Source organism: Crocodylus siamensis, chromosome 1, assembly GCF_052110815.1.
Source record: "Crocodylus siamensis isolate JL-2025a chromosome 1, ASM5211081v1, whole genome shotgun sequence".
NCBI classification, from domain to species: domain Eukaryota; kingdom Metazoa; phylum Chordata; order Crocodylia; family Crocodylidae; genus Crocodylus; species Crocodylus siamensis.
This window is the reverse complement of record NC_143395.1, coordinates 151,610,570-151,631,987: the sequence shown is the minus strand read 5'-3', so window position 1 is coordinate 151,631,987 and position 21,418 is coordinate 151,610,570. Positions and strand designations below refer to the sequence as shown.

The 21,418-nt window shown below is 42.4% G+C and overlaps 2 protein-coding genes across 2 annotated transcripts in view; one reads left to right on the top strand and one right to left on the bottom strand.

Annotated features, from left to right (window-relative positions):
• Positions 1 to 1,024: 1,024 nt before the first annotated feature.
• Positions 1,025 to 20,851, bottom strand: YIPF4 (Yip1 domain family member 4). Its single transcript, XM_090045526.1, has 6 exons — positions 20,615 to 20,851; positions 17,118 to 17,283; positions 15,514 to 15,685; positions 12,090 to 12,167; positions 5,862 to 5,975; positions 1,025 to 2,636 (listed from the first exon to the last, which is right to left on the bottom strand). The coding sequence occupies exons 1-6, from the start codon at positions 20,694 to 20,696 to the stop codon at positions 2,499 to 2,501; spliced, it is 750 nt and encodes a 249-aa protein (XP_089901652.1). The 5' UTR covers positions 20,697 to 20,851; the 3' UTR covers positions 1,025 to 2,498.
• Positions 20,695 to 21,418, top strand: part of NLRC4 (NLR family CARD domain containing 4) — a 31,212-nt gene continuing 30,488 nt past the window's right edge. The window contains exon 1 of the mRNA XM_090034951.1: positions 20,695 to 20,854. Within this exon, the coding sequence (XP_089891077.1) occupies positions 20,695 to 20,854 (160 nt within the window). The remainder of the gene's footprint in view (positions 20,855 to 21,418) is intronic.

The following is a 21,418-nucleotide window of genomic DNA, read 5'->3' as shown; positions in this document are numbered from 1 at the left end:
AAAAGCTTTTTACATTACATAAACAAGTTTAATTCAAAATTTTTATAAAATACATCTTATGCTGTATTTACATACATACCTGATCTAAAAATACGAGTTATAACAAACTATTGGGCGCCATTTGAGAAGTGTTTAAGTACAGATTCCTTGCATAATATATGCAAAATGTGAAAGTAAACATTTTTAGGTAAAAGGTGCAAATCTGCAATTGTGTATAAAATATTTACTATGTCCAATGCATATATATCTATATTACATATTGTATATACAGATACTATATTTGCAGAAAGGAATAGTTAAAACAGCAACTAGAAGATAATAGCATAAAACAAAATATTTAGAGAAAGGGTAAGCCCACATGAAAAGGAACTGGGTATGTAAATAACACAATGATCACCAACTCCTAAGTATGCTAACCCCTAATGTTTTATGTATTTAGTTGTAAATATTCACAAACATCTTGATTACTTAAAACTTTTAAGTTGTAATTTGATCGCCCTATTAAAGATGAAAATATAGCCCTAAAATTGTAAAGATAAAAGACCACATCAATCAAACATTATTCTGGATAAAGTCAGAATACAGTTGTGCTGCTAGTGCACATACACCACTTTAACAGAGCACAAATACTCTCAAAACCACTGGGAATATGAACTGTATTTACTATAAAAGATTGTGAAATAAAGCAGCTGGGAAATACATCAGATGTTTATACAGCTTCAATAAGCTGCAGTTACTTTTAGAACACTTATTTGTTGAAGTACAACATTTCTTATTTCCAATTCTGCCAACAATTACATTAAAAATAGTTCAAAAGTTATCGTACTAGAACTATCCTACTTTTTAGTGTATTGTGAGACATATCCTAGCAAAGTTAGGATTTGCTATCATAGTATTTGTCCAGTACCACCCTGAAATAATTTAATCTGTAGTCTCCAGGAACCTAAGCAGTGACTTAACTAGTTTCCTTTGACTGAGAGTTTTTAAAGTTCAATTTTGTAATCAATAATTCCATTACCAAGTATGAAATTATATCATTTAATAAAGTTCCAAGTTATGCAGACAAACATAACTGTCTAATATATGCAAAACAAGCTCACATACAAAAGCTTGTATAGTGTGGGAGCTAAGAGCCCTTCATATTACCTAGCACTTGATATTTTTGCATGTAATACATCAGAATGAAGATGCCTGAAGTTACCTGATGTTTTTGCAACTTAGACACAACTTACCAATATTTGCAAGTGTTAGAGACTAAAGATTATGAACAACTTTGCTTCAAGAAAGCTGGCATCATGCGAGTTAGCTTCAACAGACTTGCTATTTGTGAAGACTCATTTTCCATGAATATTGTCAACGAGGACAACTATAGAAACGATTTATACAACATACACAGGTAAATATTTAATAAGTCATAATGTTATTACATAATCTTTTGATAATCAAAATGTGTTACTTATTATGACTATGATTCTGCCTCATCTACTCAGAGGCAGAATCAGGCCTTAAAAAAAACTTAACATTTTACTTAATACATGATTGGTATATTTGGTGGGGGGAAAGACCTGATAAACAATGTGCTACTGAAAGCAAAACAGAACAAGGATTTATCAAACAAAGTAAAAGGAAGCATTCTGTTTATTTTGTCATTGTAAAACATCTCTCAAAAAAAAAAAAAATCACAAAAAATTTGAAAGATCATCTTCCTTCTCCCATATTACTACTCCAATACTTCAGTTGACGAAGTTGTTTCTGCACGACTTAAATTCTCATTGTTAAGTATAAAATAAAGTGTACTGATTCTGCAAATAAGCCATTGAATGAATTGGTGTCACACTATACTACTTGCTCCTTCTCAAATAGTTGAGTGTTCAAGTGTTTAAACTGAGTGTACACCTCAACCAAAGAGTACCGATGATGTGCACAAGGAGTAGATACAAAATATGCATTATGTACAGTTTTTTTTTAATTAGAATTTATAAAACTCAATAGCCAAATCAAAGATAAGAGGTACTAAATTAAAATAATATTTTAATATCTCAATTTATACAGACCATTTTGTGAACAATCAGGACTAGTTCATAAATAGATATCTACAGAATTTGCTGTGCCAAAAAAAGCCAGCTGTATTTAACCAAAAAGAAAAATTGCACTTTGAGACTAATCTCTTTTCACACCCTTTCAATATAACATGGTCATCTGATATTTTTGGCACAGGTGTCAAGATGTATTTTTGCTACACAATCTTATAAAACACAAGATTCTTATATTTTGTTCATTAAAATCTGAAGAGTCTTAAACAAACCTAAAACTTTGATACAAATCTATATAGCTACAGTTGCTGAATTAAATAATATACACACATGGTTTAGATTTCAAAACCTCCTGACAACTGGATAGAGCACAGTTGCTTGTTATTTTCTGCAACCATTTTAATCTTATGCTTTACCAGTCTGCATGTGTATGAAGTATTATTTCTGACTACATCCAACACTATATCACACCCCAGTATATAAGGACAAGAAATAGATATACAACAAAAAAATTGGATAAATCAGAAGGGGTTTCTTGGTCTTAAATTCTTCTCCAACCAGCAATGAAGCAGCACTGTATGCAGCCCAAAAGACTCCGAACAGCTTAAAAAGAAAAAAGACACATATAAAATTAACTGATAACACAAAGTAAGTACTTTCCTTTAAGCTCATTCAGGAAAAAAAGCCTAATTTTTGCTGTAAGGCTTATGTTGTCATTTCCTTAGAGATGCAATAAACTGGTTTCCAAATCTATGTCTCCTATATCTCTGCTACACCCAAGACTCCTATTAGGAAATGAGATCCACCTATTCCTTCGTTACAATGCAAAGCATGCACTCAGGACTTGTCCAAACCATCTATGCTGCCTAATTACTGGGTTTAGGAGTGAGTGGGCTTGCTCATTTCCTAGCCCCAACTCTATTACAAGAGCTCACAGCTAAGATCACTAGCACATTTAAGAAGCCTCTACCAGGGTCTCCTGTACTGACCCCTCTGATTTCATACATGAAGCTATTCCAGGAAGCTATTTGCAATTGCTATTTTGATTTCAAAAGTAACTTAATTAGCCATTATAGAGAGGCAGTTTTTAACCAAATAGTTCTGCATAGGCCGTGACTTTGTACACATCCAACTGGGATTTTCACAAGTTATGAAGTCCAACTCTTAAAACTTTTGTTCATTACCAAGTCTTCTGTAAATACTGGAAGCAACACATTTTCTAGAACAACAACAAAAAACCACCCCAGCAAAAATCCCTTCAAAATTGTATAGAGGACACTTTAAATACACAGAAAAAGGTAAAGGTTGTTAGGATGCTAGATCTGACAAAGCAACCCAAACTTGTGGGTATCAGTAGTGGGACTACAGTTCTCCACATCTTTGACTTAATGTAGCTAGGCCTCTAGACATATGCATATAACTTCAATTATTCTAGATGTGAAACCATACAGTACAAGCTCCATTAACCAGCACTTTACAAGCTGGCATACTCTATTGGCATGCCGGCTTGCAAGGCAAAGTGAAACCGGAAGTGCCCGAGCCCCCACGGTCCAGGGCAAGGCAGCCTATGCTGCCAAGCTGCCACGGCCCGGGGGCATGACTGGCTATGTGGGGCCCACCTCCCTGTCACACAGGGCCTGCAGGAGGGTCGACAATGCCCCAGACGCAGAGGGAGAAGCAACGGACTAAACAGGCAAAGACGCCTGTTCAGGCCGCTCAATTAACCAGCATATTTTGTTATCCAGCATCCTTCGTTCACGGGGGATGCCGGATAACAGAGCTTTTACTGTACTATGTTTGCATACTTGTGAACACTAAACTGGGGACCTGTAAAGGCAGATTCAAGGAAAACTCAGAATTTAGTGACTAGAGTTCAGTAAAATAGTCTTAGCTCTAAAAGACCACTGAAAAAATTATTTGAGGTATGTCACTTGGAACTACCAGGGATTTCTTTTGGTAGCTGTAGCTAGAAGAAATGAGATTGGCATACTTATCCATAGAGCTTTGGAATCAAACCAGAAGCATCCCACGTGGCCAAATTATCTTAGATCTAAGGAGAAGGTCCTGCAAGATATGCACTGGTAACCCAAGAATGAGAATTATGTAGAGTTTCAATGCAAAGCTATAAAGCACTTGTGCTTAGGTAATCTAGGAATCGCACACAGCTTTGAGCCCCCTCAAGGAACTTCTCTCATGATACTGCACTTCATAGGATTATGTCTACATGGCACAATACAATGCCACAGAGATACTCTGAGCTAACTGGGAACACGCTAGCTTAAATATCAGCATATGCACACTGCAAAAGCATAGGATGCAGACACCCAAGCTAGCTCTAGAACAAGAGCAGGGTAGCCATACTGGCACAGTGCAGCAACAGGGCTAAGGCTTGCTTCTCAGCAGACCTAGTTAGCCTGGGTACAGTGCCATGCTAACATGCTACAGTGCCTCTGGTTTGGGAGCAAGCACATGAAGAGCTAGCTCATCATTTTTGCACAGTTCCGCCTTTTGGTGTCTACCTTATCAGTTCTCTACTACCAAAAAGTCATGGTGGGTTTCTTTGCTTAAGTTATTTTTTTGCTCTCTGTGCCTTTGTTTCCCCATCTGTAAACTTGCCTTCTTCGTCAAGGACTTGGAGATCTATGCATTACAACAACAGGGAGGTCTCAGAATGACCACTGATGTTGCTATTCACATTGCACTAACTAAACACAAAATTCTGAATTTTGGGGTAAGGGGCAGAGACAACCTTAACCCAATTTCAGGATTGTTCATTTTGAGACTTATTCATGTTTTCCCTGGTAAATGCTAGTTCTGTACTAGTACTCACTGAATTTTTTAAAAGATGTAAAGGTGACAGTAGCAGCCCTAAAACAATGGACAGCAACAGCAGCATGTCATCTCAACCCAACTGCGGTGCAAGGCAGGCCAGTGCTTCCAACCCACCTGCTGCCACTACTTCTCTGTGCCCAGCATGGGCAAATGCGCCCCCTTCTGTCGGCCAGCCCAGGCAATATGCCCCCTCCTTCCAACCATGTGGCATAGGCAACCAAGGTGGTCTTCACCTTGGCTAACTGGCAGGGAGAAATGGTGGCTACAGTGGCTGGGTTGGAATCTCCATAGGTTGATTTCAGTGGCTCCACAGGACATATATGTTACCAACCTCTACCACAGAACAGAGGTGGTCAACCTGCAACACACATACCACAAGCGGCATTGGCAGCCTCTGTGCCTGGCACATAGCAGATCAGGGAGAGGGCAAGCAGCACATTACCAGACAGGACAGAAAGCAGAGCCGCAGAGGGGGAAGAACACAGGGAAAGAAGCAAAAAAGCACAGCAGCAGGAAGAAAAATGGGACAGGAAGCAGAAAGCAGAACAGGCAGGGAAAGGCAACTGAAGTGGCACTTGGGGAGAGTGCAGGGCCAAGATGAAGACACCCTTGGCTGCCCGTGCTGCATGGTTAGAAGGATTTATGCAACACCTGCCAAAAAGACTGGCCACCACTGCCCTAAAAAATACTGGAAAAATAAAAGCTTAAGGTGCCTCACTAATAATCTACAAGGTTTTTTTGTTTTTTTTATAGCAAAAAGAACGATGTAGCCCAAATTCAGTATTCAGAGGATAAAAACTCTTCCCCCAGAATCTGTCAGCATGACAAACAAGTGACTGCTGGTCAAGGAAGTCGCAAGACTTTGTGCAGTTCTTCTCTAGAGGTATTGCCAAGTTACTATAACTTATTAGTCTGTTCATAAAATATTATTTTGAAGCATATTAGCATAGAACTATTAAAAATAAGATTGTTCTCTATAAAAAATATTGAACTTACTTTTATTAGTGTAGATACAACTTCAAACGATCCAACAACCAGAAGGACAGGTGCTATTACAATGAGTGGAAGTAGAGAATATCCTATCACACCAAGAACTTGGCCATATGCAACCTGGAAATTTCAGGACAGTTACTATATGATATGGACAAGGTTTGTTTTTCATCTAACTCAAACTTTTATTAACAAGGAACATCATTACATTTCTTATGGCTGAGCTGGCAGCTATACCAGTTAGCCTGTGTGCTGCTTCAATTAAACGTGTTAGAGGGAATGTATTTGAGTGCAAAACAAATGGTTTTGTGTATTGTATGTAGCCCAAGTTTTACAAACAGAATATTATAGGGATTTCACTTGTTAGTTCAGGTACTTAACCTAAACATTACCTAGTTTTCTCACTTAAAATGACATTTTAGCACTTCCAAGAGAAGGACATGGATGTAGAAGTCAAACTAATAGAAAAAAAATTAGTAGCAGTGTATTCTTTCATGCTCTACCCACAAAATAAGCTTTGCATATAGGAGATATCAAAGTGCAATGCCCCTCAGTTGTTTGTACAATGTCCAAAATCCATACTTAGAGCTTTACTGGACTCATCACACCTGGCTTTTTGTTGGTACAGTCTGAAAATGCTCAGGTGCTCTGCTAGTCTCCTTTGGTTTGGCTTTAGAAGTGTTGGCATCCCCTACAAAACAGCAACCACTTGTGGCAGTAGATCATCCATAGAAAACTGTATGACCTGTAGTCTCCCCTTTCCTTTCCTTTCCTCCCATATAAATAATTAACAGTACATATATTTAAATCACTAGCATTCGTATTAACAACTTAAGTTTATACCATGGTTGTGAACCTCACTTGGAACTCAGACTAGATCCAGACCATATAGCTCCTTGCAGGCCACATCCAGCCTGGGCTACCACAGCAGGAGTGAGGCTAGCAGCTGCAGGCCATTCAGCCACAGCAGATATATACAAGGGGCAGTAGGCTAGGTGGTCACAGAGCAACCAAGGACTGTACTACCAAAGGCTTGCTTGTAACTTTTGGCACTGAAGTCCATGTAATCTGGCAGGCTAGACTGAGTAAGACTGCAGGCCAGATATTTGACATCCCTGATTTAAATGACTGGAGCAGTTCACATATTTTAAGCATTTTTTATGTTTTCTTCACAATAAAAAAGCTGATTTTTTGGGTTAAGTTAAAGTTTTGTCAAGAACAGGACAGTTTCAAAAGGCATACTGTTATGTTGTACCTCAATGGAACAGCTCAATCCAAATCTTTGATACATTTCATGTCCTTTTGAATTTATTTGTCTGATGACTCAGAATTAAGGTGGTTTTTTTTTTTTTACCTGTGAACACTGTCAGTAATTGAAATATAAACTCCCAGAGGAAAACACTTATGTAAATTATGATGTCTAGTTGCATCCAATCCTTATAATACCTAGATACTTTACCAGTTGAGTTGTATAAATGCATTTCACAATAACATACAATTACACAGCTGTTGCAGTATAGTTAAAAAAATATTTGGAAATAGGTACAGTATAAATAAAATGGCCACACTGCAAAACAGCAGTTACCATTTAAACAGGACCTACTCACTTAGAAAATAATCTAGCTGCCAGCTAATTATAATTTTTCCACTGAGAAGCTGAAGCTACTGATTTAGGTTTTAGTTGGTAGTAAATATGCACTGATACATCAGTCCAATATCAGATCAGCACCAATACAAAGAAAATTGACTGCATCAGAAATCAGCTTTTTTTGCTTGTGTCCAACAACGTGGCTGATAAATGCCCCATGCACGCACGCAGCCACAGCACGTAGGTGACAAGGAGCAAAGCCTGGCAACTTGGAGAGTTGCATTCAGCTGGTAAGTCTGTTGTGGTGGGAGGGGAAAGGAGGGGAGGGAGAGGCAGATCGAGGTCCCCCATGGTGAGGGAAGGAGTGGGGCTGGGGCAGGCACTGCCCAGCTAGAGCAAAGCAGGCAACAGGATGGAGCAGCAGCTCATCCAGGGGGCGGCTCTGACCACTGCACACACTCTGGGAGGGTACAGGGGGCATGTGCCCCTGGATCTACGTGGGGCAGGGTGGGCTATGCTCAGGGCAGATGGTAGTGGCACTGGGAGGAGGAACTGGGGGGGGCTACAGTGAATTTTGGGGTGGCTGAAGCTCCCCCGCCCCCGCAGCCCCTCTCCCAACTCTGCCCACCCCAAGTGCAGTCCAGCCGAACTCCCTGTCAAGAAGAGCCCAGCACAGCCCAGGCCCCAGCCCACAGTGGCAGCCTGCCCTGCCCCACATGCAGATCCAGGAAAACACACCCACCTCATGGCTCTCCAGGGTGCATACAGCGGCAGAAGCCACTGCCGCCCCCCGCCTTCTGCACCCCCCTCCATGGACAAGCCACAGCTCCATCTTGCACCCCACCCAGGCAGCACTTGCCCCAGTCCCACTCCCTCCCTCATCGCAGGAGACTCAATCTGCTCAACCCCACCCACACAGCCCTTCCCTCCCCCTCCCCTTCCACCACAGCAAACATACCAGCCAGACACTGTTCTTCAAGCTGCTGGGCTGTACATCAGAAATCAGATCAGTAAAAATCAGCTTTAAAAAAAATCAGCTATTGGTATCAGCCCAAAAAATATCAGTGCACCCCCAGCCATAATGAGAGTGGAGACGCTCTGGTAATTTAGCAGCAGTTCTAGCACATCCTAGTTCTGGCCATGGTGTAAGTAATATGTAAGCAGTCTAAATGAACAAATATAAAAGGTGACCAATATTTTGGTTTGTTACTCTAAGCCTAAATATTGGTCACCTTCAAATGAGTTATAGTTGGAATTTAAGGTTCCTAGCAGACATTATTTCTATCAAGTAACAAGTAATGTAGCTTGATGAAAATTGTCATGCCATTGTGACCTGCTTCTGGTTCACTGAGCAAGATATCCTGGGGGGGGGGGGGGGAAGTGCCCTAGGAATTTCCTCTGCCTGCACTTGCCAGCAACAGGAGCTGGAGAGCTGCTAGCAAGGGCTGTCAGCCCCCATCTTACACCTTCAGATGTGCTGCTAATAAGAAGTGAGCTCTGAGCTCCCCTTGCAGGAAGGAGCTGCTCCCCTGACCTTTGAAGGGAAACCAGTGCAAGAAGGGGGGCAGGAACAGCACAAGCAGCAGGGCTCAAACCTCCTGAGAGCACCCTATAAATAGGGTGACCATACATCCTGGTTTGGCCAGGACAGTCCTAGATTCCCTAGGCTGATCCCAGCTGGTTGGTCAGAAGTCCCACGCCAGAGTCTAGTGGGAAAATGGAGCGGCACAGTGAGCCAGGCAGGCAGCCACTGCTGCTTCTGTGCAGGAGGAAGGTGAGCAAATATATGGTCATCCTACCTAACATACCATATCCAAGGTCCCTACATTCTTTGTTGGAGACCATCTATAATGTAAAAATCTACCCTAACTAAATCAGGGACTTGTGAGCCCAAGCTTACTTCAAAGATGAGGTGCATCCAATTCCTGGGCTAGGATCAACAATCATTGGCAGTTAGACAGGCCAAAGCTACCATGGAGCTGAGGATGGCAACCCAAGTAAAAGACAATAAGAAATTGTTTTTTAGATATATAGGGAGTAAAAGGAAGGCCCAGGGAGGAATAGGACCTCTGCTAAATGGGCAGAAACAATTGGTGACGGACAGAGGGGACAAGGCTGAACTCCTCAACGAGTTCTTCGTCTCAGTGTTCCTAAGCGAGAGGCATGACAAGTCTCTCACTGGGAGTGTAGGGAGGCAGCAGCAAGGCACCAGACTTCCATGCGTGGACCCTGAGGTGGTGCAGGGTCACTTGGAAGAACTGGATGCCTTTAAGTCGGCAGGCCCGGATGAGCTCCATCCGAGGGTACTGAAGGCACTGGCCGACATCATTGCAGAGCCACTGGCGGGAATATTTGAACGCTCGTGGCACACGGGTCAAGTCCCAGAGGACTGGAAAAGGGCCAATGTGGTTCCCATTTTCAAGAAGGGGAGGAAGGAGGACCCGGGCAACTATAGGCCAGTTAGTCTCACCTCCATCCTTGGCAAAGTCTTTGAAAAAATTATCAAGGCTCACATTTGTGAGAGCCCAGCAGGGCAAGTTATGCTGAGGGGAAACCAGCATGGGTTCGTGGCAGGCAGATCGTGCCTGACCAATCTAGTCTCTTTTTATGACCAGGTTACAAAACGCCTCGACGCAGGAGGAGGGGTGGATGTCGTATACTTGGACTTCAGGAAGGCCTTTGATACGGTATCCCACCCCATACTGGTGAACAAGTTAAGGGGCTGTGACTTGGATGACTGCACAGTCCGGTGGGTGGAGAATTGGCTGGAGGGTCGCACCCAGAGAGTCGTGGTGGATGGGTCGGTTTCGACCTGGAGGGGTGTGGGCAGTCGGGTCCCGCAGGGCTCGGTCCTTGGACCGATACTCTTTAATGTCTTCATCAGCGACTTGGATGAGGGAGTGAAATGTACTCTGTCCAAGTTTGCAGATGACACTAAGCTATGGGGCGAAGTGGACACGCCGGAGGGCAGGGAGCAGCTGCAAGCAGACCTGGACAGGTTAGACAAGTGGGCAGAAAACAACAGAATGCAGTTCAACAAGGAGAAATGCAAAGTGCTGCATCTAGGGAGGAAAAATGTCCAGCACACCTACAGCCTAGGAAATGACCTGCTGGGTGGCACGGAAGTGGAAAGGGATCTTGGAGTCCTAGTGGACTCCAAGATGAACATGAGTCGGCAGTGTGACGAAACCACTAGAAAAGCCAATGGCACTTTATCGTGCATCAGCAGATGCATGACAAATAGGTCCAAGGAGGTGATACTTCCCCTCTATCGGGCGCTGGTCAGACCGCAGCTGGAGTACTGCGTGCAATTCTGGGCGCCGCACTTCACGAAGGATGCGGATAACCTGGAGAGGGTCCAGAGAAGGGCCACTTGTATGGTTAAGGGCCTGCAGGCCAAGCCCTACGAGGAGAGACTAGAGAAACTGGACCTTTTCAGCCTCCGCAAGAGAAGGTTGAGAGGCGACCTGGTGGCTGCCTATAAGTTCATCAGGGGGGCACAGAAGCGAATTGGTGAGTATTTATTCACCAAGGCCCCCCCGGGGGTTACAAGAAATAATGGCCACAAGCTAGAAGAGAGCAGATTTAGATTGGATATTAGGAGGAACTTCTTCACAGTTCGAGTGGCCAAGGTCTGGAACGGGCTCCCAAGGGAGGTGGTGCTCTCCCCTACCCTGGGGGTCTTCAAGCGAAGGCTAGATGTGTATCTAGCTGGGGTAATGTAGGCCCAGCACTCTTTCCTGCTTATGCAGGGGGTCGGACTCGATGATCTATTGAGGTCCCTTCCGACCCTAGCATCTATGAATCTATGAATCATCCAATTGTCAGTCCCAGCCCCAAGAATGCACTGGGGCTGGTTCAAGATCCTGGTGAAGTCCAAAGGTTGGAACCACCAGTAAGCTGACTGTTGGTCTACCGTGGGGCCCGTTTAAGACACCAGTGCAGTTCCAGGGCTGGCACAATCAACTGATTGTCAGTCCCAGCCCTAGGACTGCACCAAAACCGTTCCACACTCTGGTGCAGTCCAGGGGCCAGGACCATACTGGCTTTGGTCACCCTATCACATGTTCAATTTAAGGTACAATGGAGATCAGCCATAAAAATGTTCCACATCTTTTGTACAGTATTTTTTGTGGCTGGTTTCCCATTGTGTCACATCATTCACTCCTTGAATGCATGGCAAGGTTTCTACTTACTGTGTGATTAGTAGGGTAATCCTATTTAACTCTAACATTTACCAGGGGCCTTAAAAGGAGCATCTTTTGACTGGCTGTCAATTTCTATTGTGCAATAATTACTCTGCGTGTGTAGCATGTCTAAATTTACTGTGCTATTTCCTGGTTAAGCGCACAACAAATGTAACATGTCAGGGGCCTAAAGGCAAAGATTTGGACTGATACTTAGGAATTCAAAGCCTGTTCATTCATTGCTAGCTAGCTCCATTTGCTACATTTTTTATTTTACTAGTTCTAAAAATGTACTGAGAAACCCAATTAACAGACATTGCATATGATTTATAGCACAATAAATGAGAGGTTGTGACTTACAAAATGAGTACGTCTCTATCCTAAGTTAAGCACCCAAACACCCTAAAAATGTAGCTAAGAAATTTTACACATCACTCATTTTCATATACAAGTACTTACTTCTCCTCCAAGAACCCTGGCCAATAAAAAAATTGTCAAGGATCCAAATATCCAAATAGTTATAATCCAAGAAACCACCTTAGGAGAAAAAAAACAAATAAGGCTTATTTCCACAACAGTGTAATAGCTGGTTTGGTTTGGTAAGCAAATCTAAACAGCAGCAAACATTATACTACTTAGTATTACAGCATATCCAGGAATCAAATTCACAGTATATTTTTTTATCGTTTGGCGAAGAACCTTTTTTGCACAAGTTTATGGTGTTTGAGTACTCAGAACACAAGAAAACAGTAAAACCAGTATTTCACAGGGAATATGGTTTTGTATCAGAACAGGAAGATGTTAGTAAAACTATGTAACCAATTAGTTAAACAAACTTTAGTCAGTGCACCTCAAATCCACTCATGAAGAAATTTAATCAAGTTTCAGATTTTACAGCATGGAAAATATACTGTTTTCACTCTACTTTGAAGCATAAGGGGAAACCATTTTGCCTTTATCCCCAAGAAAATGCATGTTTAGGCTTTACCACAGGGTTGGCTTAAATCAGGATAGTCCAACAGGAGGCTCGCAAGTTGCATGTGGCTTCCGAGGTGTGAATTTACAACCCCTACAGTTCCTACCCAGCCCACTACCTGTTCCATTGCTCCACAGGCAGCAGCAGCCAGGGTCTCCAGGCTCCTCTTCCTTTCTTTGACTTCTGCCTCCTGCCCCCACCACAAGACACAGGGGTGTCACGGGAGCCCAAAGGCAGGGATTTGAGAGTATGGGTACCCAGGTGGCCCAAAGTGCTCATGGCTTCTGTTGGTGTGGCCTGTGTTGCACTCAGCCCCCAGCCACTTAGAAGTTGGACAGCCATAGCTTAAATCAGGAGAAGAAAAAAAAAAACCTATGGCAATTGAGAGTTCTACCCCTCTCTCTATTTAGGTGAAGACAGTACTCTCTAATCCCTAATGGTAATGTGTTACACACAAGCCCACAAAAAATAAAAATAAAAAAATAAAATAAAATGACAATTTAAGTTAACTCATAATTCTAATTCCAATTTGATAGTTTCTATCTTAGAAACTGGCCATTGCCTCCTGGCCTAAATCCTACAACCAATTTCTGTTCTTCATGTGTTTTTTCTACTTCTCAGTGCTTAGACTGAATACGAAACCTTAAATCAACAAATTTAAAGTCACCAATCCATAATTAAGTTTAAAATGGAAGTGAGATTCTTCTGGAATGCAGCCAATGGGAGGAGGAAAATAGATGGAAACTGTATTCCCATAGTACCATGGCTGCATTCCATGATACTTAATTTTATGCTAGAAACCTTAACTGGGTACCAATTTAAGGTTTTATATTCAGCATCAGAATCATAAGGAGGGTAAAACAATCACTGCGGGTTTCATCTCTGCAGTCAAAGTTATGTAGTTTTGTGTGTAAAGGTACAATAAAATCCTCTCTTCTCTTTGCAGCCATGTCTCATGTCCAAAAAACCAACACAAATTGATACATTAACATTTGTGAGCTATACTTAACAGAAGTAAGCCATTTGACAGTGTGCTTCGGTCAGCAAAACTTAGAGAAGTTGAAAAGCAGTCCCATTTGGGCTCATGCCTACACATCCACTATATTCAGCAATAATATAGGAGCAGTGCCAACATCATCCCCAATCCCCAAGGAGTCTGCACCCCAGCAGCAACAGCTTTCCTACAGCGTTTCTCTTGCAGAAGCAGCCACTGCACAGTACTGCTGCTATAAAAGCAAGAGCCGGGGTGTGCAAAGCCCTCCAGCAGCCACCAGGGACTATACTGCATACAACTCTGGCATCCAACCCCCCTCCTCCCCCACCCAAACCCATGCAGGCACCCCCTTTTCTCCCACTCTCAGAACCACATGTCCCACCCCCCAGCCCCAATCTTCCCTACAGGGATTGCCCACGGTATAAACCCTTCTTGTTATACCAGTCTGCTGTAAAAAAAATGCATGTCCTGATGGCTCATTGCTGAATAAAGACCTAGTTAAAGGCAATTACTCTTTACTATAATTGTGTTTCACAGAGAACCTACTTAAGTCAAGAGACGGGTAAATGCTATTAAGGAGAGACGTAGGCTCATACAGGCAACCCCCACTTAGAGCTCTTAACTGGTTCCTGAAAAAAAACAAGCATTAAGCAAAACGAGCGTTAAGCAAAACCAAAAGTATCTGAAAACTCAAGATGGCGACCACGAGTGTTATAACAAAACTCGCTGAGCGCTAAGTGAAATCAGGTATTTTCAAACAAGCATTATAGTGAAATAGCACTAAGTTAAACACTATTAAGCAGGGAGTTAGTTGCCTGTATCCAGATCCTATCACCTTTTAGAGTGAAAATGACTGGTAGAACTACTAGGGACATCAGAATCAGATTACAACAGAGAAGTGAAAAAGGCAAACTCTACTGAAGGTCAACCGAATCTATACAATAACTGGGTAATCAATCCCTGAGCTCTGAAAGAACTATGGGAAGAGTTCTAGGGATAAGGCATGTTTATCAGGGAGGCAGAAAAGTTATTCAGCTGCAGGGGAAAGGAGAGTAAGAGGGAAAAAGATATTTTAGAGGACAACAAGCAGCAGACAAAATTGTGTTATGTCAAGGATGGAGTTAGGTATGTGGCCTTATTCACAAAAATAAATCACAAAAGTTTAAACAACAAGAATAATAATTCAGTACCATGATTATACTGAATCAGACTTAACAGTCTGTCAATTTCAGCCACAATATTTTACTTAATGTATATGACCAAGTACTGAAAATATTTCATCTGTTACTTTAGCACTATGAAAGTATAGTGCAAATAAATTGGTATTTTAAGTCAATCAAATTAGTATACATTATAACATTTAATTGACTGCATTATCCATATATGTTTTCAGAAAATATATCATCCTTTTAGCTGCATTATGGCAAAATAAGTTTGTCACTGTAACTAGTTCTATAAATGTAATACAAGGAACATTCATGTAAATATTTATTATTTAATTACAAATTAGTTATATCCACAAAGACTAATCCAAGAAATAAGCAAGGATTTCTTTGGGTGATATCTTTTATTGGATCAACTGTACAGGTGAAATAAAGTTAAACGAATTTTTGACTGCGCTGCATTCAAAAGCTTGTCTAACTTTATCCCAGCTGTATGGCTGGCCCAATGAAAGTTGTTATCCAAAAAAAAAAAAAAAATCCTTGTGAACCACAATTCCTGGACCGTCCTGGCTAGATCACCAATACTAATCCATGAAAGAAGTATGTTTAAAATAAGATACTATTTCTTCTCACAGTACACACAGAGAGATGGAGCTTTTGTTGTCTATGAATAAATAGAATGGACTGTTCAGTAATCAAGTCACTATATTTGGTTTGGGACTCTATTTAGATAAAAAGGGCTATACTCACCTTGAATTGTCCATATAATGAAATCATAGAGAAGAAGAGAACAACTGCCAGAGGACCCCAAAAATCAGGATTGTCTCTCACTACTTGTCTGTTAAACCCAAGTGATGGCATAGGCATCAGCACACATCGAATTTTGTAGTAAATATCTTTCAGATCAATGTCTAGTTCCTCCCTACAAGTGCAAAACAAAAGCATTACTATATATTCTGATTAACAAAGCAATTTATGCAAGGGATGATTAAAACCAATGAAAAATTAGTTCAGGAGCTTCATTCCCAAACTGTGTTATAATAGTCAAACCTAGACATAATGAATGTATAACTGCCCTGTGGAATACAAACCTACTCTTCATAAAGAACAATGCCATATAGCAGAGGGAACCTATGCATTGTCACCCCACAATTTCATTGCATTTCTCATTAGTTCTCTAGAAGAAAACTGAACATGGGCGTTTCTTCTATTCTGGACAGGAAATACTATTTAAGAACCTACCTAGCTTTGTATGTGGGAAAAGTTATACCACTCTTGGAGTAACAGATTAAGTATTACATTCTCTACAAATATCGGTTCTGTCCCAACACTTTTTATTTCAGCATCTGAAAACACTTTAAGAAGAGGATACTGTGGATTAACCTCATATGACAGATTTGTGGGGGGGAAAGAAAAAGGCATGGAAGCTAAGTGACCTAAAGGTGACAAATCAAACTTCTTGAAGAACAAGTTTCACATTATGAGATCACAAGTCTTCCTTTTCCCACTATGTTTCTGTACATGATGCAGATAGAGCTGAAGTTTGGCCGATCTGCAGTACTCTCTGGCTTAAAAGTTAGTATTTAAATGCATCATATGAACAGGATAATATTTTTAATGTAAAAGAATAACATGAAGGAGTGTAGAAAGAAGGCTGTGCTTGATTTTTGCTATTTCCAAAATGAAGTTTATTTTACTGAACTCAACCAGAAAGTTCTAGTCTGTAGCAGAGTAACTGGTTTTTCTAGCATTCCGATTAAGAATGCCATGAAGAGATGTTTATCTTGAAGTTAAATCTCAAGTCAAAAAATCCTTTGGCCACCTGCATCAATACTAGCAGTTGTCATCATCAGTGTATTTACCATGTATTTATTTCAGGCAGTAACTGCTAGCACTCATTTTACATTATAGAAGACTCTGAGGTTGTTTCTTGGACAGGGCTCAAGGAACTCACTTTATTGACAGCACACACACACACAAAAAAAAGAGGGAGGAAAAAAAAAGACATCATCTAAGGCTCAATTTTTTAATCATAATGGGTACACTAAAACTCTGAACTGACCAAGGCTACTTAAAGTCTATTTTTACCTCCACTTTCACCCTTCCCCCAAGCAAGGTTAAAGTAATGTATTTTAGTTTTCTTCCTTCTCTCATAATAAAAAGAAATCTGAATGAAAGTGTAGTAATATAGGTCTTCACTACAACACCAAAAATACAATAACAAAATTAAAATAATTTGTCACTATGAAATTCTAATCATGAAATGAGAATTACATAGGTCACTGTTTTTCAGGAAAAACAAAAACATCTAACCAGAAAATAAAGACAGATATCAAAGAGTAATTATGACATACAGAAGTGGCTTGTTATCTTCTGGGTCATCATCATCTTCTACTTCCAGAAGCCAGCCATACCCTCTTTGTCTCAGGAATGTAGTTGCAGAAGATTCTTTGATGAACTCTCCTCCTCCACCTCCTAGATTTAGTTTAACATCTGGCGATGCTATGGAACCGCTAAGATCTTGGAACAAAGCGAAAGAAAGACATCCATGTTCATACTCTCCCTAAAGTCAGTCTTAATTTCACCAGAATGAGAAAATAAAGTTTTAAACAGCTACCTGCTACATTTATGAACTTTTCCAAGTTACAAAATAAAACTCTATACTATAAAAAGATGTATGATTTGAACATGATAACATTTTTATACAGAAAAAAAAAAAGTCTCCCTCTTGACCAAGCTATCCCACTGCTGTACTGCCAACATTTTAGTAGCTAGCATTACCCACTTGTATAGGGGTGGATAGATATTTTGATTTGACAGTTTCAGTCTTGTCTTGTAATACAAAACATTTCAAGGTATAAATCAATCAACTAACTCACTGACTATACTAGCTTACAGAAAAACAGTAGCCATTTGTTTAGTGCTTAAAATTAATTACACTCAACCTGCTTTGAAGTCCATCTTTGCATACTGTCACCTTTTCACACTACCTCATTTCTCCTATGCATAGCAGCTTCTAAAAAATTAGTATTTCATGGATAAATTTCAAATTTGTAGTTCGAGTTTGACATAAATTAACATTTTTAAAAGAAACCTAGAACTGCACAGGCCCAACTTTTGTTCATTCAGATACTACACAGGGTCTAAACAAACAGTAGGGCTCTTCTCCAGTATGGCAATGCACTAGAAGAAGCAGAGCAGCCTTCAATCCACTGCAGGTGTGCAGCACAACATGAAACTTGCAATAAGTTTTACTTAAAACTTTATTCTGCATTCTGAGACAAACCAAATGAGATGGTGTTAGAATGATAGCTGAAAAGAAAGAAACCAACTGAGAGAGAGAGAAATGGAAAACGAAACAGGGAAAAGTTAAGAAAGATAGAATGGAATTCACAGAGTCAAAACATCAGATTTTTCCCCCATGTTAATGCTTTGAGAAGAGGGGTCAACAACGTACAGCCTGCAGGCAGAATCCAGCCCATAAAAAGATTTTATCAAGCTTGGAACAATGATGACCACATCATGGTTAGAATTCCTTTGCCACAACAGTCTTCTCACAGAGAAATGTATAGTTTATTATGAGCTGTACAAAGCTTATGGTGTCCTAAGCACTGTACAGTAAGGCTACATGTTAAAAAACAGCAAAGGAAACAAAAAGCAACACGACTTTCCCCAACAGGGAGGTGCAGTAAAGTTACTGGTAATGCCAAGTTGGTCAAATGATTTGGAACTTTTCTGAGACTTGGTTTTGATGCTCCTAGATTTTGAATCTCCTAGATAGCTTTCAAGAAAGAATCTTTTCTCTCCCTGTCTTGTATGACTTTCATCTTCTTTGCCCAGTAAGAAAGGGAGCCTTGATGAAAAGAAATAAGATTAGACCAGCATAGTAAGTTTAAAAAAAAAAAAAGAGAGAGAAAAAGCTTATTCTGTATGATAGACAGCAACATTTTTCAGCCTGGATAAGTTGCATGTTTTCCAAATGCAAATGCATCTGTCCCGAGGTGATGCCATTAGTGGACACATCAGCGTAGACCTGGTGCAGGTATTAAGAACAAAACACTGCCTAAACCTGCTTATATTTTTGCTTCTTTATTATGCTAGTAGCAACAAGAGACAAACATACATAGCTCATCTTTTGCAAGCCTCCAGATTATTTTGGCTAGAGGAACATACAGTATCTATGTAGTCAGCCAGCAAAGATTCCCACACCAATTCCAGTTTCTGGGTATGAGACCCATGAATCGGAGCTTACAAGGCTGCACCAGTATATGGACTGATCCATTAACTGTAACTAGAGACCTACACATGTTCTTCTGCTGAAAAACTGCTGATGTGAACTGAGGCACGGAGAAGCCCACCTCTAGCCAAAATATCAATGACATTACAGTGCTCAATATAAACGCACATCTTCCTGGAGTTAAGGCAAACAGCTCTGAAGTATCAGAGTATATCATATCCAATTGTGGCTTATCTTTTGTTATACTCTGGAGATCTTCACAAGCTCCAGCTAATACTCATCTCCCATCAGTTACAGCTCTCAGTAAGGTAACCCTGTGTGGGGGTTGGGACACAGCATCTAAGTCACATCAGCCTTCACCTCCAACTGGCACCACCTCAACTTACAGACTAAGGGCCTTGTTACAGGTTCAAATGAAAGCTGGGTAGTTATAGTTATTACACATTTCCAAGCACTAACTTTGCAGCTGGTTGGCTCTGTATAGCCAGAGTCACTTTTCCTGAGTGACAATCACTTTGCACCTGTGGCTGGCCTACATTCGCTGCATGACTCACCAGTGAACTGCAGAATGTATAATGCACAGCAAAGGCCCAAGTAACAGCTACCTAGAGCAGGGGTACTCAACCTTTGGTCCGCAGGCCAAACCCAGCCCATGGAGAGGACATCTGGCCTGCAGGCATCTCCCACTGGGATGGAAAACATGGTGTTTCTTCTATTCTGGACAGGACAGACCACTTAAGAACCTCACTAGCTTTGCATGTGGCAGGGAGTGGTGACAGCTTCATGCATCTGGATCCAGCCTTACCTCGGCCATCATCCATGCAGCAGGCTCAAAACCAGACCCACTTCCCACCTGTCTGGATCAGGGCTACTCTGCTCTTCCCACCCCCACCACCCCTCAAATCCAGATTGGGGTCACTCCACTCCCTGAGCCTATCCTGGATGGATAAGGGAGGCCTGCACACCCGCTGGAGTTGCATCAGGCCCACGGACCAGACCCACCCCACAGAGACACCTGGCACAGCCCAGGCCCTGGCAGGGCAAAATGTTTGGGCACCCCGACCCAAAACAGCTCATTTTTAAGTGGGATGTGCCCCAAGGGTGTTTATAGATGTGCTCTGGGGGGGTGGGAGGTGCTCTAATTAGCAAGCCAAGCAAATTAGAAGTGCCCAAGCGCCACATGTACCAAAAAACAGCAGCAGGCACACTGAACTTAAAGCTCATGGAACGCATTCAAGGTTGAAGTGCCCTGCTGCCATTTTTCAGCACAGGGATGCTCATACAGGTGACACTGGAGATCATGGACAGATTAACACACTGGCCAATGCAGCCCACGGTTGCCTGGGTTCAGTGCTGCCTGATAACTATTCTTCAATTTTGACCCAGTGCTCAATCAATCAATCAGGGGTGAGCAATATAAAGCAAGTAAGAAGGCTTATTCGCATATTTCTCTGCATACCAGGCACCAGAAAATATGCAAACAAGTTCTCCGGTTATTTTTTTCTATTGCTCACAGGAACTCGCCAGTGAGTGAGCACTGGGGCACCCACTTCCGAAGCACCAGCACTAGTTGAGGAAGAACCCCAAACAGGCCGGGGGGGGGGGCCCTCTCACCGTCGGCGTCGGCGGAAGAGACGAAGGTGAAGTCGCCGCTACCAGGAGCGTAGAGCGGCGGCGCAGGGCCCGGCGGTTGCATGTCCCCGCCGGCGCGGAGCCTGGAAGGCCGGGGCGGCGCGGGGACGCGGCGGGGCCTAGTCCCGGGGCTCGGCGCAAGTGGCGGCAGCTACAGCCCGCGTCCCCCAGTGCGGCGCCCTGACTCCACCAGCGCGGCACCGCCCCGCCCATGGACAGCCTGTAACGCACCGCCTCATTGGCTGCTTGAGAACCTCGCCTCCAGAGACTCCCCGCCCTCTCAGCTATGCTTCCGGGTGACCCGAATGTAAGGCTGGACCTGATTGGAAAATACAGAACTCTAACCCCCCCCCCCCCAACCTATGGTAGGGTTTGATTTGTTCCAGAATCACCCCCCACATTTTTATTTGGATGTTTCCTGGGCAAATACAACCAGGCCGCGCGCCTCGCCTTTCCGCCTCCGTCATCACCACGCCCCCAACTGCCATGTATGTAGCATTCACGTCACCCGCTCCGCTCCTACCCGAGTGCTAACTGCGCAGGCGCAGAACCTGGCTTGGGCCCAGTTGCTGGCTCTACGGAGGCGCGAGGCGCTACTGCTGCAGGGCAGCTGGGACGGGATTTGCGTTCGGGTCGCGAATGAGTCTGGCGCCCTCCCGCACTGCCAGTTGCCTGGTTTTTCCCTTGCCTGAGCTGTTGGTCCATTTGCCGCCCCTGCTCCCGTTTTCTGCTTCCTGGTCTGTGCCTCTCTAACTGCCCTCCTGCTCTACTTTCTGCTCCCTCGTC

Excerpts from the sequence above, each read along its gene's own strand:
- YIPF4 (XM_090045526.1), bottom strand. The coding sequence starts at position 20,696 with ATGCAACCGCCGGGCCCTGCGCCGCCGCTCTACGCTCCTGGTAGCGGC. Across the intron at positions 17,284-20,614 it reads CTCTTCCGCCGACGCCGACG|ATCTTAGCGGTTCCATAGCA; the intron begins GTGAGAGGGCCC and ends CTTTGTTCCAAG. Across the intron at positions 5,976-12,089 it reads CCAGGGTTCTTGGAGGAGAA|GTTGCATATGGCCAAGTTCT; the intron begins GTAAGTACTTGT and ends TGAAATTTCCAG.